General features: G+C 38.3%; 1 protein-coding gene across 4 annotated transcripts in view; it reads left to right on the top strand.

The window, feature by feature from the left end:
• BMAL2 (basic helix-loop-helix ARNT like 2) overlaps positions 1-24,901 on the top strand; it is a 105,663-nt gene extending 80,762 nt beyond the window's left edge. For all 4 annotated transcript variants that reach the window (XM_082637081.1, XM_082637078.1, XM_082637079.1 and 1 more), the window contains 8 exons: positions 9,369-9,609; positions 10,091-10,197; positions 10,354-10,504; positions 11,922-11,980; positions 13,510-13,618; positions 16,636-16,714; positions 18,158-18,266; positions 20,482-24,901. In XM_082637081.1, coding sequence (XP_082493207.1) covers positions 9,369-9,609; positions 10,091-10,197; positions 10,354-10,504; positions 11,922-11,980; positions 13,510-13,618; positions 16,636-16,714; positions 18,158-18,266; positions 20,482-20,618 — 992 coding nt within the window. In that variant the 3' untranslated portion in view covers positions 20,619-24,901. The remainder of the gene's footprint in view (positions 1-9,368; positions 9,610-10,090; positions 10,198-10,353; positions 10,505-11,921; positions 11,981-13,509; positions 13,619-16,635; positions 16,715-18,157; positions 18,267-20,481) is intronic.
• Positions 24,902-27,660: the final 2,759 nt, after the last annotated feature.

The raw sequence follows: 27,660 nt of genomic DNA, 5'->3' as shown, positions 1-27,660 counted from the left end.
TTAGAGACAGCTCTGCCTGTACCAGCAAGGGGCGGACCTCCAGTGCTGGGGAGTCAGTGCTCCCCGGAGGGTCCCTCATCCACTGACTGAGGGGAGGTGATGGATAAATATTCTTGCTCTCTTTTCCTTGAGGCCGTTCAAGCTGCATAACTGGGGTTCTTTTTCTACATTTTTTTCCCAGATTGCCCCAGTAGGTTAAGCTTTAGTTTCCCAAAGTGGGGACTTGTTGGAAAATGTATCTATTATTAGCTTCTTTGTCTTCCCTGTCTCACTTCCCTGCCAGAGTTCCCTGGGAGCACCTCTCAAATACACTTCTTATACTCAAATCGTTGTCTCAGGATCAGCGTCTGTGAGAATTCAAACTAAGCCAGCAAGATACCAAGTTGAGAGACCCAGCCAGCAACTTGTGGAAGAAAAATTTCATAAAGGATTTTGAAAAGATACCCTGTGGATTAAAGCAGTGTTTGGGTTGTTTTTGTTTGTTTTTCTCTTTTTAAAAGCATGGAGTCGATCGCACATGAATCTACCCTGTGCAGCTGATTGTAAATAATTAGTTTGTGAGGATTAAGGCCCATGACCCCAGTATTTAGGTAAAATTCTAAAGAATTCTTGGGATGAGAGGGTTTTCTTTTTTTGAATTTTATTTATTTTTTTATACAGCATGTTCTTATTAGTCATCAATTTTATCCACATCACTGTATATAGTCAATCCCAATCTCCCAATTCTTCACACCCCCACCCCCACCCCCACCCCCCTGCCGCTTTCCCCCCTTGGTGTCCATATGTTTGTTCTCTACATCTGTGTCTCTATTTCTGCCTTGCAAACCAGTTCATCTGTACCATTTTTCTAGGGTCCACATATATCCGTTAATATATGATACTTGTTTTTCTCTTTCTGACTTACTTCACTCTGTATGACAGTCTCTAGATCCATCCATGCCTCAACAAATGACCCAATTTCATTCCTTTTTATGGCTGAGTAATATTCCATTGTATGTATGTACCTCATCTCCTTTATCCGTTCATCTGTCGATGGGCATTTAGGTTACTTCCATGACATGGCTATTGTAAATAGTGCAGCAATGAACATTCGGGTGCATGTGTCTTTTTGAATTATGGTTTTCTCTGGGTATATGCCCAATAGTGGGATTGCTGGATCATATGGTAATTCAATTTTTAGTTTTTTAAGGAACCTCCATACTGTTCTCCATAGTGGCTGTATCAATTTACATTCCCACCAACAGCACAAGAGGGTTCCCTTTTCTCCACACCCTCTCCAGCATTTGTTGTTTGTAGATTTTCTGATGGTGCCCATTCTAACTGGAGTGAGGTGATACCTCATTGTAGTTTTGATTTGCATTTCTCTACTAATTAGTGATGTTGAGCAGCTTTTCATGTGCCTGTGGTCCATCTGTATGTCTTCTTTGGAGAAATGTCTATTTAGCTCTTCTGCCCATTTTTAGGTTGGGTTGTTTGTTTTTTTAATATTGAGCTGCATGCACTGTTTATATATTTTGGAGATTAATCCTTTGTCCGTCGATTCGTTTGCAAATATTTTCTCCCATTCTGAGAGTTGTCTTTTCGTCTTGTTTCCTTTGGTTTGTTTCCGTCTGGTTTCCTCTGCTGTGCAAAAGCTTTTAAGTTTCATTAGGTCCCATTTGTTTATTTTTGGTTTTATTTCCATTTCTTTAGGAGGTGGGTCAAAAAAGATTTTGCTGTGATTTATAGCAAAGAGTGTTCTTCCTATGTTTTCCTCTAAGAGTTATATAGTGTCCGGTCTTACATTTAGGTCTTTAATCCATTTTGAGTTTACTTTTCTGTATGGTGTTAGGGACTGTTCTAATTTCATTCTTTTTTTTTTTTTTTTTTTTTTTTTTGCGATACACGGGCCTCTCACTGTTGTGGCCTCTCCCGTTGCGTAGCACAGGCTCTGGACGCGCAGGCTCAGCAGCCATGGCTCACGGGCCCAGCCGCTCCGTGGCACGTGGGATCTTCCCAGACCGGGGCACGAACCCGTGTCCCCTGCATTGGCAGGCGGACTCTGAACCACTGCACCACCAGGGGAGCCCTAATTTCATTCTTTTACATGTAGCTGTCCAGTTTTCCCAGCACCACTTATTGAAGAGACTGTCTTTTCTCCATTGTATATCTTTGCCTCCTTTGTCATAAATTAGTTGACCATAGGTGCATGGGTTTATCTCTGGGCTTTCTAGCTTGTTCCATTGATCTATGTTTCTGTTTTTGTGCCCGTACCATATTGTCTTGATTACTGTAGCCTTGTAGTATAGTCTGAAGTCAGAGAGTCTGATTCCTCCAGCTCCGTTTTTTTCCCTCAAGACTGCTTTGGCTATTTGGGATCTTTTGTGTCTCCATTCAAATTTTAAGATGATTTGTTCTAGTTCCATAAAAAATGCCATTGGTAATTTGATAGGGATTGCATTGAATCTGTAGATTGCTTTGGGTAGTATAGTCATTTTCACAATATTGATTCTTCCAATCGAAGAACATGGTATATCTCTCCATCTGTTGGTATCATCTTTAATTTCTTTCATCAGTGTCTTATGGTTATCTGCATACAGGTCTTTTGTCTCCCTAGGTAGGTTTATTCCTAAGTATTTTATTCTTTTTGTTGCAGTGGTATATGGGAGTGTTTCCATAATTTCTCTTTCATATTTTTCATTATTTGTGTGTAGGAATGCAAGAGATTTCTGTGCATTAATTTTGTATCCTGCAACTTTACCAAATTAATTGATTAGCTCTAGTACTTTTCTGGTGGCATTTTTAGGATTCTCTGTGTATAGTATCATGTCATCTGCAAACAGTGACAGCTTTACTTCTCCTTTTCCAATTTGTATTTTTTTAATTTCTTTTTCTTCTCTGATTGCCGTGGCTAGGACTTCCAAAACTATGTTGAATAATAGTGGTGAGAGTGGACATCCTTGTCTTGTTCCTGATCTTAGAGGAAATGCTTCCAGTTTTTCACCATTGAGAATGATGTTTCCTGTGGGTTTGTTGTATATGGCCTTTATTATGTTGAGGTAGGTTCCCTCTATGCCCACTTTCTGCAGAGTTTTTATCATAAATGGGTGTTGAATTTTGTCAAAAGCTTTTTGTGCATCTGTTGAGATGGTCATATGGTTTTTATTCTTCAGTTTGATAATATGGTGGATCACACTGATTGATTTGCGTATATTGAAGAATCCCTGCATCCCTGGGATAAATCCCACTTGATCATGGTGTATGATCCTTTTAATGTGTTGTCGGATTCTGTTTGCTAGTATTTTGTTGAGGATTTTTGCATCTATATTCATCAGTGATATTGGTCTTTAATTTTCTTTTTTTGAAGTATCTTTGTCTGGTTTTGGTATCAGGGTGATGGTGGCCTCATAGAATGAGTTTGGGAGTGTTCCTCCCTCTGCAATTATTTGGAAGAGTTTGAGAAGGATGAGTGTTAGCTCGTCTCTAAACGTTTGATAGAATTCACCTGTGAAGCCATCTGGTCCTAGACTTTTGTTTGTTGGAAGAATTTTAATCACAGTTTCAATTTCATTACTTGTGATTGGTCTGTTCATATTTTCCTTTTCTTCCTGGTTCAGTCTTGGAATGTATACCTTTCTAAGAATTTGTCCATTTCTTCCAGGTTATCCATTTTGTTGGCATAGAGTTGCTTGTAGTAGTCTCTTAGGATGCTTTGTATTTCTGTGGTGTCTGTTGTAACTTCTCCTTTTTCATTTCTAATTTTATTGATTTGAGTCCTCTCCCTTTTTTTATGTCTGGCTAATGGTTTATCAATTTTGTTTTTCTTCTCAAAAAACAGCTTTTAGTTTTATTGATCTTTGCTATTGTTTTCTTTGTTTCTATTTCATTTATTTCTGCTCTGATCTTTATGATTTCTTCTGCTAACTTGGGGTTTTGTTTGTTCTTCTTTCTCTTGTTCCTTTAGATGTAAGGTTAGATTGTTTATTTGAGATTTTTCTTGTTTCTAGACATAGGCTTGTATAGCTATAAACTTAGTACTGTATTGTTTAGCCTCCATGTGTTTGTGTTTTTTACATTTTTTCCCTGTAATTGATTTCTAATCTCATAGTCTTGTGGTCAGAAAAGATGCTTCATATGATTTCAGTTTTCTTAAATTTCCTGAGGCTTGATTTGTGACCCAAGGTGTGATCTATCCTGGAGAATGTTCGTGAGTACTTGAGAAGAAAGTGTAATCTGCTGTTTTTGGATGGAATGTCCTATAAATATCAGTTAAATCTATCTGGTCTATTGCGTCATTTAAAGCTTCTGTTTCCTTATTAATTTTCTGTTTGGATAATCTGTCCATTGGTGTAAGTGAGGTGTTAAAAGTCCCCCACTATTATTGTGTTACTGTCAATTTCCTCTTTTATAGCTGTGAGCAGTTGCCTTATGTATTGAGGTGCTCCTGTGTTGGGTGCATATATATTTATAATTGTTATATCTTCTTCTTGGATTGATCCCTTGATCATTATGTAGTGTCCTTCCTTGTCTCTTGTAACATTCTTTATTTTAAAGTCTATTTCATCTGATATGAATATTGCTACTCCAGCTTTCTTTTGATTTCCATTTGCATGGAATATCTTTTAACATGTGCTCACTTCCAGTCTGAATGTGTCCCTAGGACTGAAGTGGGTCTTTTGTAGACAGCAATATATATGGGTCTTGTTTTTGTATCCATTCAGTAAGCCCGTGTCTTTTGGTTGGAGCCTTTAATCCATTCACGTTTAAGGTAATTATCAGTATGTATGTTCCTATGACCATTTTCTTAATTGTTTTGGCTTTGTTTTTGAAGGTCTTTTTCTTCTCCTGTGTTTCCCACCTAGAGAAGTCCCTTTAACATTTGTTTTAGAGCTGGTTTGGTGGTGCTGAATTCTCTTAGTTTTTGCATGTCTGTAAAGCTTTTGATTTCTTCATTGAATCTGAATGAGATCCTTGCCTGCTAGAGTAATCTTGGTTGTAGGTTCTTCCCTTTCATCACTTCAAGTATATCATGCCACTCCCTTCTGGCTTGTAGAGTTTCTGCTGAGAAATCAGCTGTTAATGCTATGGGAGCTCCATTGTATGTTATTTGTCGGAAAACCCTTGCTGCTTTCAATAATTTTTCTTTAATTTTTGCCAATTTGATTACTATGTGTCTTGGCGTGTTTCTCCTTGCGTTTATCCTGTATTGGACTCGCTGCACTTCCTGGACTTGGGTGGCTATTTCCTTACCCATGTTAGGGAAGTTTTCGACTATAATCTCTTCAAATATTTCCTCAGGTCCTTTCTCTCTCTCTTCTCCTTCTTGGACCCTACAATGTGAATGTTGTTGCGTTTAACATTGTCCCAGAGGTCTCTTAGGCTGTCTTCATTTCTTTTCATTCTTTTTTCTTTATTCTTTTCCGCAGCAGTGAATTCCACCATTCTGTCTTCCAGGTTACTTATCCGTTCTTCTGCCTCAGTTATTCTGCTATTGATTCCTTCTAGCATATTTTTCATTTCAGTTATTGTATTGTTCATCTCTGTTTGTTTGTTCTTTAATTCTTCTAGATCTTTGTTAAACATTTCTTGCATCTTCTTGATCTTTGCCTCCATTCTTTTTCCGAGGTCCTGGATCATGTTCACTATCATTATTCTGAATTCTTTTTCTGGAACGTTGCCTATCTCCAGTTCATTTAGTTTTACTGGGGTTTTGTCTTGTTCTTTCACCAGGTACATAGCCCTCTGCCTTTTCATCTTGTCTTTCTGCGAATGTGGTTTTTGTTCCACAGGCTGCAGGATTGTAGTTCTTCTTGCTTCTGCTCTCTGCCCTCTGGTGGATGAGGCTATCTAAGAGGCTTGTGCAAGTTTCCTGATGGGAGGGACTGGTGGTGGGTAGAGCTGGCTGTTGCTCTGGTGGGCAGATCTCAGTTAAACTTTAATCTGCTTGACTGCTGATGGGTGGGGCTGGGTTCCCTCCCTGCTGGTTGTTTGGCCTGAGGCAACCCAACACTGCAGCCTACCTGGGCTCTTTGGTGGGGCTAATGGTGGACTCTGGGAGGGCTCACGCCAAGGAGTACTTCCCAGGACTTCTTCTGCCAGTCTCTTTGTCCTCACAGTGAAACAGAGCCACCCCCCGCCTCTGCAGCAGACCCTCCAACACTAGCAGGTAGGTCTGGTTCAGCCTCCTCTGGGGTAACTGCTCCTTCCCCTGGGTCCCAATGCGCACACTACTTTGTATGTGCCCTCCAAGAGTGGAGTCTCTGTTTCCCTCAGTCCTGTCGAAGCCCTGCCATCAAATCCCGCTAGCCTTCAAAATGTGATTCTCTAGGAATTCCTCCTCCCATTGCCGGACCCCCAGGTTGGGGAGCCTGATGTGGGGCTCACAACCTTCACTCCCGTGGGTGGACTTCTATGGTATAAGTGTTCTCCCGTTTGTGGGTCACCCACCCAGCAGTTATGGGATTTGATTTTATTGTGATTGCGCCCCTCCTACCGTCTCATTGTGGCTTCTCCTTTGTCTTTGGATGTGGTGTATCTTTTTTGGTGAGTTCCAGTGTCTTCCTGTCAATGACTGTTCAGCAGTTAGTTGTGATTCTGGTGTTCTCACAAGAGGGAGTGAGAGCACGTCCTTCTACTCTGCCATCTTGAAGCAATCCCCAAGAGGATTTTTTAATAGGATTTTTTTTTAACTTTAAATAATTGATCAAATGGGTCGCATTCCATCCGTGAATGGAATTACACAATCCAAGCTAGAAATTTGCCAACTGAATAAATGTTCAAGGTGAGAATTGAGGGACAGATTGAGTTGGAAATTGTTAGTAACCCTGTTGTTAGAGAAGAATTAAAGAGGCTAAGTTCTGTGTGATGAGATTCCATATATAAATGTAAAACATTTTTCAGTCTATATTTTCCATTGAGTAGAATATTTTTAGTCAGTATCATTTGTAAATTTGCAAGCATCATCAGAAATGCCAAACTCAGTTTATAGGCCTTTTTTAAAGTTAATTAATTTTTTTATTGAAGTAACTTTTGTTTATAACATTATGTAAGTTTCATGTGTACAACATTATATTTCTACTTCTGTAGACCCTGTAGTATGCTCACCACCAAAAGTTTCGTTTCCATCCATCACCATATGGTTGACTCCCCTTTACTCATTTTGCCGTCCCCTCTTCCCCCACTCTCCGTCTCCCCTACCCCTCTGGTGACCACCACTCTGTTCTCTGTATCTATGTGTTTGTTTTTGTTTGGTTTGGTTTGTTCATTTATTTTGGTTTTTGTTTGTTTGTTTTTTATATTCTAAATATAAGTGAAATCACACGGTATTTGTCTTTCTCCGTCTGACTTATGTCACTCAGCATAATATACTCAGGGTCCACCCGTGTTGTCACAGATGTAAGCCTTTTTATTTTTGACTGCCATCTAATTTTGTTAATATGAATGAAAACCTTGTATTACACTTATCCCTATTTTTAATTCCTTTAAGGTATCTTGGATGTTGGGTGAGGCGAAGGGAGGAGCCCAGGTTTGTCACTTAACTACCTGGGTTGATGGTGGTGTCATTAAGCAGGATAGGGAATAAGTGATAAAGGCTTAGGTTGGGGTTGGAAGAGATAACGTGTAATTTAAGGCGTCTGTGGGCTGTGGAGGGGATGATGTCTGTTAGGTGTTGAATACAAGGTTCTATGTGGGGCTTACAAGAGCTAAACTGTCTGTTCCCTGCTTTATTCTGCCACTTCCCCATCACAGACTATGCTTCAGCTGCTTCTGACTGCTCGCTCTTGACTTTGTTTGCACTGGCTGTTCCCTCTGACTGGAACACCTTTTTGTAGTCCTCCCCCTCCATCACTCAGGCAACTCCTGTTTGAACACCTTCTGTGACAGGCACTCACTACCATCAAATAGCACCACAGTAGCGGTTCACAGAGGGAGTTCTGGAGCCAGCCTGTCTGGATGTAAACCCTCAGCTCCACCCTTCCCTGATGTGACCCTGGCAGTAACTCTCAGTTTCCTGAGATAATGGGGATGATATTAGAACCTCTCATAGGACTACTAAGAAGAATAAATGAGTTATTCATTTAGAGAACTTAAAACAGAGCATGGCACATAAAGTGTTCTTTACACCTTTGCTATTACTGTTAGTTGCTATCTTATAAGACAGCCCATATCATCTTCCATTAAAAAAAAATTTTTTTTTTTTTTAAAGATTTGTAGTAACAGTCTTAGCAAAAGGTGCCAACTTAAAAAAATGACTGTTCTGGTCTTTTCTAAATCTTATCACAAGCAACTATTTTAAGTAATTTTTATCAGCTTCCCCCCCCCCTTTTTAACCTTTAAGTTACTTTTTTGTAGGTTGCCATAATCTGTATACTGCCTATCTTTTATACTGTCATTGTTTTCTTAAGCATTTCCTGTTATTTGAATATATGGATTATTTCCAATTTTTTATTTTTCTGGTTGGATCTGTTTGATGAGCTTTTTCTTTCTTTTTTTTTTTTTTTTTTTTTTTTTTTTTTTTTTTTTTTTTTGCGGTACGCGGGCTTCTCACTGTTGTGGCCTCTCCCGTTGCGGAGCACAGGCTCCGGACGCGCAGGCCCAGCGGCCATGGCTCACGGGCCCAGCCGCTCCGCGGCATATGGGATCCTCCCAGACCGGGGCACGAACCCGCATCCCCTGCATCGGCAGGCGGACTCTCAACCACTGCGCCACCAGGGAGGCCCTTGATGAGCTTTTTCTAATGAGTTAATTGCTTAAGATGTTTTTGAAAAGTGAAATCTGAGTCGTTTTATTTTTATACATTTTATTATAATTTCTCTAAATGTTCTCTAAAATGTCTATAATCTATTACAATCATATGTATCTATTAGTCATTATAGGTGCTTACATAAGAAATTTATGAATATATCCATGTATCCTTTAAATTTATGAATATAAATTATAATATACCAAAATTTAAATAAGCTGAAAACAATACTTCTGTAGCTGAGAGCAAGGGAGCATGAAGTTTAACTTTTTCTAACACATAAAGTACTGTAATTTAAAAAATTAGCTTGGAAATAACGAAATAACTATAGACCTATTTAAACCGAAATTAAAACAATCATTTTGACGTAGTACGTACAGTTTAGTTCTTGAGAAAAATAACCCATTAGGAATGAAGTTGTTAAGTAAACATGATTGATGATTTCTTTTTAATGCAATCCTATTCCCTTTTCATATTTAGCATATTTAAAGACTATTTCATAGCACAATTATAACTATTATAAATGTCAGTGTAACAAATTTAAGAATTCATAATGGTTCAAATGCTTTTTAAATTTTTATCTTTTTTTTTAGTTTTATTGTGATATAGTTGACAAATGCTTTTTTTTTTTTAACCTTTGAATTAGATCATAGAAAATTCTGTACTATCCACTGCACTGGTTACTTGAGAAACTGGCCTCCAAATATTGTTGGAATGGAAGAAGAAACGGACAATAAGAAAGACAGTAGTAATTTTACCTGCCTTGTTGCCATTGGAAGATTACATCCATATATTGTCCCACAGAACAGTGGAGAGATTAAAGTGAAACCAACTGAATTTATTACCCGTTTTGCAGTGAACGGACAATTTGTCTATGTTGATCAAAGGTAAACATTTATGTGCCGTAACGATTAGAGTTCAATGGGATATTTAAGGCTACTAAAGATGTGGCTTAGTAACACGGCTGGATTTTTTTTTAAGGCTTTAGAACAGGAAATAAAGTTTAAATGAAATAAGGATATGGATATATCAGTAAATTTGTTCAAGCCAAATTGTAAACTTGAAATATTTCTTAGCCAATGGTGCAGAAACTGGACATGGTCTATGGCCACAATTTTATTGGTGAATGGTAGGAATAGCATACCCTGGATTGGGTAGGTGGCCTCTGGAGTAGCCTGGTGCCTGGGTGTCCATTCTGCTTTGCAGCTCTAATCTGGGTCTAGGGCAGCCAAAGGAGCCCAGTAAAGCAAATGGGTTACTCATCCCCCCAGTCTACTTCTCTACTATCCTGACCATGTATGGACCAACAGTATTCTGGAAGGGGATACATTCACCAATTCTGAACTTTATTTTTAATTTTAAAACCAGGGCAACAGCAATTTTAGGATATCTGCCTCAGGAACTTTTGGGAACTTCTTGTTATGAATATTTTCATCAAGATGACCATAGTAATTTGAATGACAAGCACAAAGCAGGTATGCATTGAGAGGGATCGTCTTTTGGTACTTTTTAATTACAACTTCAACTCTTAATTTTTCATTCCTGTGAAATCTGAACCTTGAATTAATCCTTAAGGGATTGATTTGTATAGTGGTAGACTGTTATGCTGATTATTTTCTTTTCTTGTTAAGTTCTACAGAGTAAAGAGAAAATATTTACAGATTCCTACAAATTCAGAGCAAAAGATGGCTCTTTCGTAACTTTAAGAAGCCAGTGGTTTAGTTTCACAAATCCTTGGACCAAAGAACTGGAATATATTGTGTCTGTCAACACTTTAGTTTTGTAAGTAATTTTTTATGTTGTTAAGACCTTTATATTGATTTCAAATGAGTATCTTTGCTTCCCTCTTTTCATCTTGCTAAATCATTAAACCTGTTTGATCCTCTGGCTTTATAACTTGAGTATAATGCCATTTGCAGCAACATAGATGGACCTAGAGATTATCCTACTAAGTGGAGTAAATCAGACAGAGAAAGACAAATATCATATGATATCACTTATATGTAGAATCCAAAGAATGATACAAGTGAACTTATTTACACAACAGAAATAGACTCACATAGAAAACAAACTTATGGTTGCCAAAGAGGAAGGGGGGTATAAATCGAGAATTGGGGATTAACAGATACACAGTATTATATATAAAATAGATAAGCAACAGGGACCTACTATATAGCACAGAGAACTATATTGAATATCTTATAATAACCTATAGTGGAAAAGAAACTGAAAAAGAATATGTGTGTATACATATATGTATATGTATATTAATCACTTTGCTGTACCCCTGAATCATTGTAAATCAACTATACTTCAATTTAAAAAAAAACCTGTGTGATTCTCTGGCTTTGGAACTTGAGTATATATTTTGAGTAATTCATTCACTGTTCATTGGCATTAGTTTTCAGAATTAAGCTAAAAGTTTGCCCTTTTATAAAAAATTCCTTTTGGCTTAGTATAAAATGTGACAGTAAATGCATTTATTCAGGCAATTGTTTCCTACCCTTCATGGCCTTGCTTTGTCCTTCAAAAAAACTATGTGGATGTGGCTTTAAACTGTTCAAAATGGTAAGAAACTGTTTTGCCCTCCACATCATTTTTGCGTGTCCATTTTCTGAGCCTTGGGAACAAATATGATTGTGCAGGAGTACTTGGCTGAGGGATAAGCAGAAATCCAGCCCGTTCACTGCCTTCCAAGCCCTGGTCTATTGCTGTGTCAGCCTGAAGGAAGAGCCACCTTTTCCTGATTTGCTCAACATGCTAGCATGGCCTTGTTCTAAGTATTATTTTTCTGTTTCTCTTTAAAATTGCTATAAGGTTTTATCAAGCCAATTCTATTTCCTTATGTACAATATTTTAAAAAAGAGCCCCCAATTCTTAGTACCTCCAGCAGGTACTAATTACCCATCCCAATAATTCTATTATTCATCCCAGTAATTCTTGTCTCCTTATCATTAGAATATGAGCTGAGAGTTTGTATCTTTGGAAACATGTACATTACAGGGTAATATGACATCTGGCAAAAGCCCTGGTACTTAGCACATCAATACCTCCGTCTCTGATGGTGACATTAACAATATGTATATAAAACACAAATAGGTCAAAAACTGATAATTCAAATACACAGAGCTTAATGTAGTTGCTTAAACATTTTCCTTCACCTTAAAAAAAAATCACCTATAGTGTTTCTTAATTCTAGGGGACATAGTGATACTGGAGAAACATCATTGCTTCCTTGCAACTCTCAATCATCAGAAGGTAAGCTTAGTTTTAGGTGATGGAGACTTATTACTAAGACTGTTATTATTAAGTTACCATCTTTTTCTGTCTTGGAGAGGGAAAAATTTCAAGGTGAAATCAAAAAGATTTCAGGGGCTTCCTTGGTGGCGCAGTGGTTAAGAGAACGCGGGTTCGCGCCCTGGTCTGGGAAGATCCCATATGCCGTGGAGCAACTGAGCCCGTGAGCCACAACTACTGAGCCTGTGCATCTGGAGCCTGTGCTCCGCAGTAAAAGAGGCCGCGACGGTGAAAGGCCTGCGCACCACCATGAAGAGTGGCCCCGCTTGCCGCAACTAGAGAAAGCCCTCGCACAGAAACGAAGACCCAACACAGCCAAAACTAAATAAATAAATAAAATGCTGGCTTAACTCCTAGAGAGTTTCATTAAAAAAAAAAAAAAAATTTCAGTGGGTTGAGTTATCCTCCTCAGAATTCCCACAGTACTTTGGTCACACTTCTGTTATAATCTTACATTGTATTGCAATTATTCGTTCACTCAACTGGCTCACTGCTAGACTGTGAGTTCTTCAAGGGTAGGTATGGTGTTTTACTCATTATCATCCCCAGCAGCTGGCATAGTTCCTTATACATTAAGGCACTCAAATATCTGTTGGTCAAATTAATGAAAAGCACTAAGAGGGAGTTATCTTAGTTCTTTACCACAGGAATATTTTAATATATTATTTGTGTAAAGAAAAATTAAAATATTAGGAAATATTTAAAATAAAGTAGTATTCAGCCATAAAAAAAGAATGAAATATTGCAATTTGCAGAAACATGGATAGACAAAGAGATTATTATACTAAGTGAAGTAAGTCACTTCAGAGAAAGGCAAATATTGTGTGATATCACTTACATGTGGAATCTGAAAAAGTAATACAAATGAACTTATTTACGAAACAGAAACAGGCTCATAGACATAGAAAACAAACTTATGGTTACTAAAGGGGAAACGGGGGAGAGAGGGATAAATTAGGAATATGGGATTAACAGATACACACTACTATATATAAAATAAACAACAGGGATTTCCCATATAGCACAGGGAACTATATGCAATATCTTGTAATAACCTATAATGGAAGAGAATCTGAAAAAGAATATATATACATACATATATATAACTGAATCATTTTGCTATACACATGAAACTAACAATATTATAAATCAACTATACTTCAATAAAAGAAAAAAAGTGGTATTGCTCTGGCTTTAGTGTGGAGGTTAAAGTGGGAAGGAACTGTATGTACTCAAAGGTTACAGGTCATGATTGAACCCTCAATGACTTTCCACATATTTGATTCACATCACTCTTCATAAGCATCTTAAACCATCATGAGTTATGTTCGTAATGTAAGCATGAATATTTCTAACATTTTAGGATGCAGCTGGTCTATTACTTTTTAAGAGGGAAATAGGAAATATATTTGAATTGAAAGAAAGATATTGACCAAAGTTATATATTTCTTAAAGCCCTCTATTGAATCTTTCCTTCTGTTATTATTTAGGATCCTCTAGACAGTCTTGCATTAGTGGGTCTGGAATGTCTACGGGAACAGTACTTGGTGCTGGTAGTATCGGAACAGATATTGCAAGTGAACTTCTGGACTTACAAAGGTAATGTTTTATTGCTGCAAATACTTTCACAAGTAAAATTATCATCATATTTACAAAACCAATATTAAAAAATCAATAGGTTTCCTATATGCAAACAATAACCAGTTCAATAATATAATGGAAGAGAAGATCACCTTTACAGTAGCAACATAGTTTGGAAAGTCCTTTCTAAACATCACACAAAATCCGGAATTTATTAAGAAAAAAATGGATAAATTTAATTGTATAAAAACTCAAAACTTAAACATAACTATAACCGTTATAATTAGCAAGGTTAAAAGACAAATTATACACAGAAAATGTACTTCATATGATAAAATGTACTCATTATCTTAATACATGAAGAGATTTGTAGTATAAAGAATAAAGTTATTGAATTTTATATTAAACTTTGTATAATTTTATATATATTAAACTTTATGTGTAGAATAAAGAGTAAAGTTATTAAAGGAGTTATTTAATAACTCAATAAAAAATTTAGAGAGTGGACATAAATAGAAAATAAAAGTGTAAATGGCCAAGAAACTAAAAATTGCTCAACCCCAGTTAAAATTTTATATATACAAAATTAAACAATAATGACATACATTTTTTCATTTAGGAGATTGTCAAAGATTTGAAAGTTTGGTAATACTAGTGAGAGTCTGAGGAAACAGTCCCTCTTAAACTGTCCATGGGAATATAAACTAGCGCAAGCTCTTTGAAGCGCAATTTGACTACACCATCAAAAATATAAGTGTATATGATCTTAGACTCAGCAACTCTACCCCAGGAACAAATTCTTACACAACTGCGCAGAGACCCATGAACAAGACTGTTTCTTGCTGCACTGTTTAAGTAGTGATTTAAATATTTAAATCTTTACCATAACCATAACTTATTATGGTATATCCATACAATGGCATACTCTGCAACAGTTAAATATTAGGTAGCTCTGTTTATACTAATATGGCAAGAGCTTTATCTGGTTAATAGAAAAAAGCACAGGAATACAACAAAAGAATAGCATGTATAATAACTCACTTGTATAAGAAAAAAGAAAGATATGTGTGGATATATGTGAATATGTGTATATACAGGCCCATAATTGCTCATCTAAAACCCTTTAGACCAGATAGGTTTTGAACTCAGAATTTTTCTGGATTTTAGAAAGGCAATGTTTTGGAATTCAATTTTTATTTTTTATTTTTTATTTTTTTTGTGCGGTACGCGGGCCTCTCACTGTTGTGGCCTCTCCCGTTGCGGAGCACAGGCTCCGGACGCGCAGGCTCAGCGGCCACAGCTCATGGGCCCAGCTGCTCCGCGGCATGTGGGATCCTCCCGGACCAGGGCACGAACCCGTGTCCCCTGCATCGGCAGGCGGACTCTCAACCACTGCACCACCAGGGAAGCCCCTGGAATTCAATTTTTTTAAAGAGATATGTGTAATACCCACAGAGAACAGTTATATCATGGACAGCACCCCATAATCAATTAAATCAGTATTTTTGCAGTGAGAAGTATTTACAGATTAAATGGTGAAATGTCTGGGAGGAGAGAGGAAGTATGACTTCAGGTTAAATACATTTAACAAGATTAGGAAAGAATAATTATTGAAGCTGTTTGGTGGGTATTTGAGATTTCATTATACTGTCTATTTTTATATCTAAGTTTTCCATAATAAAAGCTTAAAATGTATTTCTGGAGTGAATTGTAAATACTTGTACTAAGTAGGACAAAGTTCGACCAAAACATTACCCTGAGTAGGGTTAGAGTCCAGCTTCCTTTGCATGTGGATATTCAGTTTTCTCACAGCATTTACTGAAAAGACTGTTCCTTCCCCAACTGAATGGTGTTGGCACCCTTGTTGAAAATCATTTGACTGTATATGCTGGAAGGGCTTCGTAAAGAAAGTGGAAATTGAGCCAAAGTTGCTAGCTGGGTGCAGCTGCAGGATGCAGTGGGGAGAGCATTTATATATGGAGGCACCTCGGCCAATGTATGGAGGTGAGCGGGAGAGAGCATGGTGGTTTCAGCAAACATCAAGGAGATTCACTGAGAGAAGAGTCAGGTTGCTGAGCAACTGAGTTTTAACTTGGTTAAAGGGACTTTTAACTAAGGGGAAGTCAAGTAGTGGAGGGACTTAAATAGCAAGTTTCTGCCCAGTGACTAATACGAAGAAAGCCATATTTCAGAAGATTAATCTGGCAGTGATGTGCATGTGGGGGCAGATAGTTTTCATCTTTAAACAAAGGCTAATTGAGCAGATGGTGATTTTAAACCATGAACCACAGATGGGAAGCCAGCCAAGCTATATACATTACATTGTGAAAAATCTCTAAGACATGTCACTGGTCTTTTCGTCTGTGTTTCCTACCTAATTCATTTCATTCTTCTGTTTTAATTTCTCCCTCTATACTTTGTCAGTTGCCTTCTTGGGAATACAAAAGGACATAAAGTTACATTTATGCCATTATGTTTCACATAATTGAGCATTTAATAATATATTATATGACACTGTCAGTTTTACATATTAAGTCTTGAAGAGATTTATGATCAAAGCGTATGATTATGTTTTTGTCTTTATGTGTTTCATTGATTTTGGACCTGGGGATGACCTATTATAGTAAAAGTATGACGCATTTTCTACTTTAAAAAAAAGGTTGCAGGATGTTAAGAAATCTTTCTTTATTCTTAGTTCTGCTTTTCAGTATCCTGATAAGGAACTGAACGCCTATTTTGAACCATGTTGTTGTTATTCCATTACTTTGCCACGTGCTGTATTAAGACAGGTAACATGATTTACTTAAGAGCTTTCACCTCAGAGTTTGTTTCTATTTACTATAGTGTTTTCAGCACTCCATAGTCAAAAATAAGGCTGGCACTGAACGAGTCAGTCTGATTATGAAAACTGTTGTGATATTCAGTCTTATGTTCCTCCCTGTATTTTTAACAGTAGATTATGTATTCAGAGGAGAAAATTTTCTAAAATATATATAAATAGACACATAAAATGTTTTATGTGTCACTTTTTGAAGGTTACAGTCTTCTTCATCCCTTGATGATTCAAGTCCAACAGATTTATTGAAAGATACTCACACTATAAACTGCAGGAATGTAAGTACCATTGTAAGTGATAATATTCGTGAAATAAATGAACAATAACATTGCTCCTTGTTGATTATTTCTTTTGAGAAAAGAGGCCATCCTGTAAAGAATGAACCCTTTCTACTTAGCTCAGAGTTTTTAAGAGGCAATATAGAATAGTGGTTAAGAGGAAGACGCTTGGGACCATACTATCTGGGTCCAAGTTGTGATTCAGACACTTACTTCTGGGTAACCTCCTGCATGTTATTTAAACTCTGCACCTCAACTTCCTCATTTGTAAAAAGGGATTAATAATAGCACCAGTCTCTTGGAGTGGTGTGTGAATTAAATGATTTAATACACAAAGAAACAAAAACTTCACAGTGCCTGGGACACAATGTGTGCTCAATAAGTGGTAGCTATTATTGTTATTTTAATAGATTCTATTCTGTGGACTAAATATACTCCTTAGGGTCTGGAAAGATGTTTAAATAATATAAGCTACAAACTAAGTACTACCTACTATTTAATTCAATTGAACAAATACTAGCTATTTGAAGTGCATTGTTGCATATACAAAAATGACTGAACATAGTGCTGAAAATGTGGAAGACCCGTATACAGTTCTGATGTATCCCAGACAACAAAAAGCTCTAAAGTAGGTATATAAACTAAGTGGTATAAGAATATAGGAGAAAAGAGAAATTAAATCTGACTAGGGACAAAAGGGAACTTGAAAGTGTCTTTTTATATTAATATAGGCTTTTGATCTAGTATTTGCCAGTTTTACTCATACATTTAGCAAATGTTGATTGGGTACCCATTTTGTGCCAGACAATATGCCAGAAACAGGGATTTAAGTCCTTGTAACGCACAAGACTCTACAAGTAGTGTACGTTATATAGTCATTCTACGGCAAAGTTCATCAACTGAATAGACAACATAGGTAAATGATTTCTTCTTTTGATGAGCTACATGAACATTAGATTGTTTGTCCTGTGACTGTTAAACAGTATGGTAACATTTTGGTAAAAGTCTCTGGTTTACTCCATTCCCTACTCCAAAGCAGTATTTCCCATTGTAGTTTCACATGAGATACTATTTTATCATCATTTAAAAAAAACTGAAATAGCTTTTCATTTTTAATCGAAAACTTTTCCTTATGTATGTAATTCAGTTATGGTTATGAATAATGCGGGGGCTTTGAAGTCAGGTAGACTTGGGTTAGAATCATAGCTCCAACACTTTGGGCAAGATATTAGACTCTTTAGGCCTCAGATGCCTGACCTCACGACATGTGTAACATGAAACGAGATGATGCTTGTGGAGTACTTAGCACAGAATACGAAGCATGAGCTGCCATGTTGTTGATGGCAGTGGTGGCATTGCCAGAATGCCCACATCTGAAAACTGCTAAGAGGTCTTTATTTCATTCAAATAGGACACTTTCTATTTATTATTCTTTCTTTACAGATGTCAAATAAGGAGCTGACTACACTAAGTCCTTCTGAAATAGGGGAGCTACAGGCTACAAAGCAAAACCCAAGTGCTGTTGCTCCCCGTAGGCATGAACCACTCCTTGGTAAGTTTTCTTTGGCAACTGCCTGCCATTTTGGTTTTCCAAAAACTCTTTCTTAATCACTATATTTTCAGGCTTAGGAAATTTCTAGAGATGCAAACAACTTTAAAACTAAGATTTTCCCCAAGACTACAGTGAGGTATCACCTCACACCAGTCAGAATGGTCATCATCAAAAAGTCTACAAATAATAAATGCAGGAGAGGGTGGGGAGAAAAGGGAACCCTCCCACACTGTTCGTGGGAATGTAAATTGGTGCAGCCACTATGGCAAACAGTACGGAGGTTCCTTAAAAAACTAAAAATAGAGCTACCATATGATCCAGCATTCCCACTCCTGGACATATATTTGGAGAAAACTAATTCAGAAAGATACTTGCACCCCAATGTGCATAGCAGCACTATTTACAATAGCCAAGACATGGAAGCAACCTATATGTCCACTGACAGATGAATGGATAAAGAAGATGTGGTTTATATACACAGTGGAATATTACTCACCCATAAAAAATAATGAAATAATGCCATCTACAGCAACATGGATGGACCTAGAGATTATCATACTGAGTAAAGTAAGTCAGACAGAGAAAGACAAATATCATATGATAGCACTTATATGTGGAATCCAAAAAAATGAACTTATTTACAAAACAGAGATAGACTCACAGACATGGAAAACAAATGTATGGTTACCAAAGGGGAAAAGGCGAGGAGGGATAAATTAGGAGTTTGGGATTAGCAGATACAAACTACTATACATATAATAGATAAACAACAAGGTCCTACTGTATAGCACAGGGAACTATATTCAATATATTGTAATAAACTATAATGGAAAAGAATCTGAAAAAGAATACATATATATTTTATATAAAATGATTCAGTTTTATACATATAAAACATATATGTATAAAACTGAATCACGGGCCTCCCTGGTGGCGCAGTGGTTGAGAGTCCGCCTGCCGGTGCAGGGGATACGGGTTCGTGCCCCGGTCTGGGAGGATCCCGTGTGCCGCGGAGCGGCTGGTCCCGTGAGCCATGGCCGCTGGGCCTGCGCGTCCGGAGCCTGTGCTCCGCGACGGGAGAGGCCGCAGCAGTGAGAGGCCCGCATACAGCAAAAAGAAAAAAAAAAAAAAAAAAAAAAACTGAATCACTTTGCTGTACACCAGAAACTAACACATTATAACATATTTTTTATACTTCAATAAAAATAAGTTTTTCATTCAAAATCATAAATACAGTAATCATGCTGTTAATTTTTAAGTGTATGCTACTTAATGGACCTGTCATTGGAAATTTGATTATCCACTGAATCAGTTGTGGGTATTATTAAAACACACAATTGCAATAAAACTAAAGCTCTTGTATTTAGGGGAAAATGTCCATTCTTAAGAAAAAGAATTTTTAAAGATACCAATCATAAAATGTTTAAGATGTAATTATTCATTTTAACTATGTTTATGCAAAGTCCAAATGAAGAAAATTGAAATGACACAATTTTATACCCTCCCATAACTGACTCTGATCTCCTGAAAATGTATGTTAAAGAGAATCAAAGGACTTCAAGGAACCTGGACATCAGCTTCACAGAGAGCCACATATTAATCATCGCAAATTCTATTGTACTCTGAAAGATACCTAGAAAACTTCGATTAATCTGTAGCTGTGTTTTAACCCTGAATTTCTAGAACCTCTTCCTTATCTCTAATTTAAATCTCATTTCCATGGTTCCTCCTTATTTCCTTTTTCAGTCAAAAATCTGGGGACCCCCCACTTTTATAAGAGTCTTTCGAATTTGGGGGAAGATGCTTTTGTCTCAGCCTTCTCATTTTGGGGTTAAACAAGCAGAGTATTTTCACAAGGCAGATTAAAGTTAAATTTCTCCTTCAAGGCTCTATATACACACATGAATAAACCCCAACCCCTAGCTTCCAACTGTCTGGGAGTCTGTACCTCTTAGCTTTTATTTTCTATTAGAAAGCTCGTAGACTAGCTCACTTATGTGCATCAAATGAGTGAAGCTCAATTTATCTGACAGCAGATTGTTATAAAAATAGGCGACCCATTTAAAAATGTATCAGGCTTCTGCAATTTAAGACGTATACTTTGCCTTCAATAATACATTGTATGGTATCCTACCTAGCCTTGCTTTGCCATTTTTGATAACTCATTTTTTAACCTCCAAATGTACTTACATAAGCCTGTATTTTAATTCAATAGGAGAAGGAGCCCAGCTGGATTTTGATGCCCTCTGTGACAATGACGACACAGCCATGGCTGCCTTCATGAATTACTTAGAAGCAGAGGGGGGGCTGGGAGACCCTGGGGACTTCAGTGACATCCACTGGGCACTCTAGCATTTGATTTTTAACTCAACATGAGAAACGTTTTGAAGCATTTTGCTTACAAAAAACTATATATTCTTCTGTACTGTACTGATACTGTTTTTATCTTTTATTCCTATTAATGGTTGACCAGTTTTTATAGATTTGCTCCTGACTTTCACAGGGGTACAGGGAAATGTGATGTTTCCCTTCAAATTCTCAAAATTTTCTATAGACCGCTTTACTCACTGACATAGCTTAAAACCCACTAGTTGCTATATTTTTGCTAAAGTCTTTCTAACCAAGAATACCACATGTATCTTGTTTGGGTTTTGTTTTTATTTTTTGATGCAGTTGTTTTGAGTTTGGGGAATTTAATGTGTTGACATCTTCCTTGTGTCTGAGATTCATTTATAATTGATTTATAATAGAAGATTTGGGTAATTTGGAACATTTCCATTCCTTGTGTATTTCCTTAATTGAGGATAGGGCTTATCCACTTTAAGAAAACGATGAGTACTTGAACATTTAAAGGGACAGTGCAATTTGTAGTGGTAATCACCGTGAATACTGTATTCAGTCTTTGTAGACTTGAGCAAGCACAGAGCCACGATGGTTATGCTCAGTTGAGCATTTTGAGATGGATTTTAAGTGAGATGATTTCTTATTTAAAACTCAGAAAAGAAAAAGGAAAAAAGTGCTGAGAGAGTTTCAGCTTTGCTTACAGAAAAGGAAAGATCTTGGGCCCTACAGCTTGGTGGTGGTTAACCTTTGCCTATAAGATTTAGTCTTAATATAACCACTCAAGATTCTTATTACAGATAGAACAGGGTTTTGATGCTGAAAAGGTTTTTTAGCAACCTTTAGGATTAGTCTTAGAGGAAGAAACAGGCCCAGGCAGAGTCAACGCCTTGTGTAACGCCACAGTTAAGTTCATATGTCTTTTAATGTTTAATGTATATAAACCAGTTTCTTTATACACATTTGAGAAAGCAGTAGTCTCACTGGTTACATGATTAGTTAACTGACCTAGGAACAGTTGTTGGCTTTTTAAATTATTAGGCAATTACAGTTACTATTGCCTGTTACCAAAGGTAATTATATAACTGTGTTTTTAAAACCATGAGGCAACGAGAAAGAATTTAAAAACCAATTTTCTAGCTATAATTAAAAATCGAGAGCATTTTTTAAACCAGTAATTAATTCAGAGGTAGCTCAAATTGAGGGCAAGAATTAAGGATATTTAAAATACTGTATGTAGGGACTTCCCTGGCAGTCCAGTGGTTAGGACTCCACGCTTCCACTGCAGGGGACATGGGTTTGATCCCTGGTTGGGGAACTAAGATCCTACAAGCAGTGCAGCGTGGCCAAAAAAAAAAAAAACCCCCCCAAAAAAATAAAATACTGTGTGTATAGCTACCTTTTTGAAGATCATACTTCCATAATACCTATGGTTTTAATAGCTCTTTCTAGTTTACCACGTGTGTTCCCATATATTCTCTTTTGTGCCCCACAAGGGAAAGTAATGATAGTCTGGGAAACTAATGGGGAAACTCTGAGGCTCAGATATGGGGATCAAATCCAGTTTTCCTTTTCTATGTTGTGCTGTGCATCTCTAGCAGATTTCCCTCAGAGCCCCACGGAAACAAAGCATTCTTTTGACCTCGCGTATTTCCGTAGGCTGTAAGTAATAGATTAGAACTTTCAGACATGTTAATGGCAAACATAGCAACAGGCAACAACCAAAATCAAATGTTCCTTCACGTTTGACATTTGCAGTGGCTGTGTGGGCAAGGATGTATTGGCCTATTGTCTTGAGCCGATGCAATGTTCCAGTAATGTCAGAGGGTCAGCACCATTCCTGGTTCTGGCATTTGAGGACTTGGGAGACATCTAGGTTTAGAATAAGCCAAAAAAAACCTCACAAGATGGGGGATATATTGGTTTGTAGTGGCCTAAGCATGACAGTTAAGTCTGAAGAAGCGTGAAGGATCACACCTGTTCTCTAAGCCAGAGAGGCCTGCCTACAAATGTAACATTTTAGGGATCTGGACTATTTCAGGTTGGGCTAGACCTCCAGAGTCAGCCTCAGCTAGTGGTAGCAGGATAGGTCATTGTGGCTGCATGACCTCCAAAGCAGGTGGGGCAAAACTTCATGATGCAGGAATCTGAGAGGCAGACTTTCTAGAGGCTGGCCATTGCTGCTTGCACAGTAACAATCCTCTCTCTTTGCAAGAGGAGAGGTTATCCCATAGACTTACGGGTGGAAAGCCAATTGAAGGCTTTGATCCTTTAGTAGCCTACTCTGATATTTATCTTTTGCCTTGGACCCAGGATCCAATCCATGCATTGTATGATACTGTAGCTCTAAGTTCAATGCTTTCTTCAAAATGCATTCTATTTATATTTGATTGCTACTGGGAGTGACATAGTTTTATGCTTTATACTATATTACCTTTTTCTCCTACCAATTAACTTCTTACGTTTTGGTGAAAAATACCTATAGCTTTAATGAAAACATCCTAAAAATAATACTCTTTTTTTTTTTTTTTTTTTTTTGCGGTACGCGGACCTCTCACTGTTGTGGCCTCTCCCGTTGCGGAGCACAGGCTCCGGACGCACAGGCTCAGCGGCCATGGCTCACGGGCCCAGCCGCTCCGTGGCATGTGAGATCTTCCCGGACCGGGGCACGAACCCGTGTCCCCTGCATCGGCAGGCGGACTCTCAACCACCGCGCCACCAGGGAAGCCCTGTTTTTTTTTTTAAATTCTAAGAATTACCTACAGTGATGTAGTGGAGTAAGAAGTATGCCTGGAATCAGGAGAGCCCGCTCAACCTAAATTTATCTGTGTGACCTCAAGCAAGTAATTTAAACTCTCTGTACCTCAGTTTCCTTATTTGTAAAAAGAGGTTTGATCTCTCCATTTACTTCCAGTTCTAATTCTGTGATTCTGACCCGCAGGACTCGAGCATTAGCCCGTTGCTAGACAGGTGCTAGCCACTGGCCACATATGGCTACTGAGTACTTGAAACATGGCTAATACATACTGAGATGTGCTATGAATGTAAAGTGCATACCAGATTTCAAAGGCTTAGTATGAAAAAGGAATATAAAATATCACATTAACAGTTTTATATTGATTACAGTTCAAATAATATTTTGGATATATCAAATTAAACATTAAAGTTAATTTTATTTTCTTACCGTCCTAATGTGGCTACTAGAACGTTTTAAATTACACACGTGGCACACGTTATATTTCCATTCTATGGCCCTGCTCTAGAACATTTTATTAAGTGGATATTATTTAAGCAGACCAAAGGTTATAAGTATGATATTTACCTCTAAATGCTATGGTTTAAAGGACATTTATTGATCCTCGATTCAATGCAAATAACTGTGAACCTCTATCGATGTATCAAATTTAAAACTTTTTTGAAATGAGTAAACTTGAAAATGTTAGACATTTTATTAGCCTGAAATCAAACAAAACTTGAGGTATATGTTGACACCCTATGGTAGTCACTAAATTTGGAAATCCACTGATAAGCACAAAGACAAACAAGAAGATACAGAATAGACTTTTGGTAAATAAATGGAATTAAAGGAAAGTATCTAATTACAGTGTCATAATGGGAAAAGGCTATACTCATTGGTCATCATAATCTTTGACAAATCTCCATAGAGTCTAGGACACAGGTATATAAAATAGCAACTCTCTAGGTATCAGACCATGTTTAGTGGGTCCAGTTTCAGATCCTGCTGTAAAGAGGAATCCACCACTCAGGTAGGTCATTGTTGGGCTCTGGAATTAGAGATTCAGATTTGCCAAGCACAGTATTGTGGTCACAGCAGCCCTGACGTCTACAATGATCAGAAGCCATAAAGAAAACCTGCTGCGTGGCCACTAGGTGTCACTTGCCCATTCCTATAGGGCTCTGTTTTCATTAGATTAATTTTTCCAAGTTCCATGGGGCCTAGGACAGGCATTTATGACTTCCGTGCCTAGAATAAGTCTGCCCCTGTTTCATAAGAAATGCTTTTTAAGAGAAGTCTGGGAAGATCCCTTCCACGTAAAATAAGAATTTTGGTTTAGAGACCTCTCCAGATGTGGCTCCAGTAAAAGCTGACTTTAGAAAGAATACCCATCCAACCTAGAATATGCTTTCTGAACTCATTTGGGAGTGTTTAGTGTGTGTGTCACTGCTCTTAGTGGTGAGTTTAGGTTTGTCTTTTATACAATTTTTAAGCTCTTTTCCATTTCACTTGCTCTTGTCTGTATGTTGGTATTTTTTAAAATTTTGTGGTAAATAATGAAGAGTGAAATTAAACTATGTTTTATAATAATTACTAGTTTGGAGTTTTCATTTAACATTTTAAACTTCCTCCAAAAAGTGTGTCCTTAACTATTTTATAAAGTGGAAACACAAAATGGGTAGAAGATCCAGTGTTCTAAGACCACTGGGAAGGGAGGTATGTATTACTTTATACATTTTGGGATGTGTTCATCAGGGTGTACTAACTGCTGTCACAGCTCTAAAGTGTCAGTGGCTTAATCCATTAAAGGTTTCCTTCTGCTCGTATCACATCCGATGTCATTAGCACTGTCCGTCTCCCTGACTTGACTCCTCCCCCTTCCCTGCCTCTCTCTCTTTCCAACTCTCAGCTTTGCTTTCCTGTAAGCGGGTGTTATCCTCTAGTGGACCTTCTTCTCCATACTGATGCTCAGAAGCTCCAAGCACAAATTATCCTCATACCTGACAATTACAATGGAAAGAGAGCTTCTCTATTTCCTAGTAATTCACACAAAAATGTCCACTGATTAAGCCTCTGGTTCAACTTGGTTCACATGGACTTTTCTGTGGTCAACAGGCTGAAATATACACATGGCCAGGCTTTGGTTCCACGACTAAATCTGGGTTTAAAGGCATCCTTGAAAGGGAAATCAGGTCAAAAATAACCAACTGCCTGACAGCCTAGGGCCAGAGGAAGGAATGGGGATGTAGGCAGAAGAGACAATGGAAAGCTTGTAACTCTTTGAGAGCTGATGATTTCCTAGAATTGTGTGTTTAGGTTATGTGAGCCTCAAGTCTTTCATAGTTTGTTTTTGGTTGTTTTTTGGGTTTGTTTTTTTTTTTTTGGAGGGTGGGTCATGGCAAGGAATATCAAGTTACATCACATGTTTTTAAGCCTTGACTACCTCTTTTGTTTGATACCCAGCCACTAGTCACTTTGGAGGGCTCTGTCCATTGCCTAAGGTGTGTGTTGAGAGAGACAATAAAGGGTTGTTAAATCCCTGTCTCCCTATGTGTTTCTGGCATTGAATTTACACTTTCTTAGGCAGTCCTAGCACTAGGCTGACGGTTAGGCAGTATTTCCCACATTTACTCCTATCCAGGAAGAAATCTGTTGCATGTTACCTTGGGGGTAAAGACATCAAAATAATTTTTGCGATAAAATATTTGTTAAAAAACACTAAAATTAGAAGCCTAGATTATGTAAACTTGTAACTTAAGTGAGCTCTTGGAAATCTCATTTAATACTTGGTTGAGTGTGCAATAACCCAAAAGGCTTCCCGTCTATCAGAACCAACATCTAGACCAACAGCAAACAATTACCTGATTGTTCAGTTATTTGTGGGAATCCATAGTATTCTATTTCATTTAACAAAGCTCAAGAAAGACATAGTTACAGGGCCTGAAATATTTTTTTTGGGGGGGAAGGATACATATCAGATTATATGTAAGATAATCAAATTCGTAATATTTACAATAGAAAGGATACTATTCTATTTCTTTGTAATAACGGTAGCAGCATATTTTGTTTTTAATTGGTTTTCTGATTATAAAGGAACTTTATATTCATTATCAAAAATTCAGAAATACAGAAAAGTGGGATCCAATCAAGATGGGGAGTAGAACGACGTGGAACTTACCTCCTCCCACAAATATATCAGAAACACATCTATATCGGGGGCTTCCCTGGTGGCGCAGTGGTTGAGAGTCCGCCTGCCGATGCAGGGGGCGCGGGTTCGTGCCCGGTCGGGGAGGATCCCACATGCCACAGAGCGGCTGGGCCCGTGCGCCATGGCCGCTGAGCCTGCACGTCCGAAGTCTGTGCTCCGCAGCGGGAGAGGCCACAACAGTGAGAGGCCCGCGTACTGCAAAAAAAAAAAAAGAAATACATCTATATATGGAACAATTCTCCAGAATACTTACTGAACACTAGCAGAAGATCTCAGACACCTGAAAGGACAAGAAAGATCTGCACATAACTGGGTAAGACGTAAGAAAGAAAAAACAAAAAGGAAGAGGACCTGTGCCCCTGTGCGGGAGGAAAGGTTCCCACACCCTGGGAAGTCCCAGGGACATCAGCCAGGACAGAAAGGGAGCTTTAGAGGCTCCTTGGAGAGCACAACAACTGGTTTGTGGCAGGCAGAGCAGAGACCTGCATAGATGGTCCGTGCCACAGCTCTGCATGCCCCAGCCCAAGACGCACGTCTGCTGGTACAGGCTGGGGCTGGGTGCTGAAACTCGGCGTTTAGAGGACAGACCCAGGGAGAAGACTGGGGTTGGCTGCATGGAGACGGCCTGAGTGGGGCTGGAGCATGGTGCAGCTGCAAACAGGGGTGTACACGGAAGAAGCCCAGGCCTGCCATTAAAGCAAAGTGCCATTGATAAGTGGCGCACAAAGGGAGGGGTGGGCCCACCTTAGCAGCCTCTTTCTCTGCCCCCCAGCCACTGCCTCAGTGGGCTCCAGGAGCAGGTGCCAGCAGGTTGCCCACATGCAGAGGCGGGGATGAAATCATAGCTTAGCCCCAGGGGCCATGTGAGTTAAGAAGCAGGGCTGAAATATCTCCCCATGGCTGTATGAACCATGAATTTAAACCTCTGCCACCAGCTTTGTAAACTCAGTGCCTGCAGGACATCTGAGCAGACAACAGGGGCTCCTGTGGCTGGGATGGGTCTGACTTTATCAACCATGAGCTTTGTGGGCACATACAGGTGGGGGCTGGGTGAGGCGAGGGTCTGAGCTGCCTCATTAGCTCCCATGGCAGGTCCAGGTACACGATTA

The sequence above is a fragment of the Mesoplodon mirus genome (genome assembly GCF_964341445.2).
Source record: "Mesoplodon mirus genome assembly, chromosome: 11".
Classification (NCBI taxonomy): domain Eukaryota; kingdom Metazoa; phylum Chordata; class Mammalia; order Artiodactyla; family Ziphiidae; genus Mesoplodon; species Mesoplodon mirus.
This window is presented reverse-complemented; position numbering and strand designations above follow the sequence as displayed.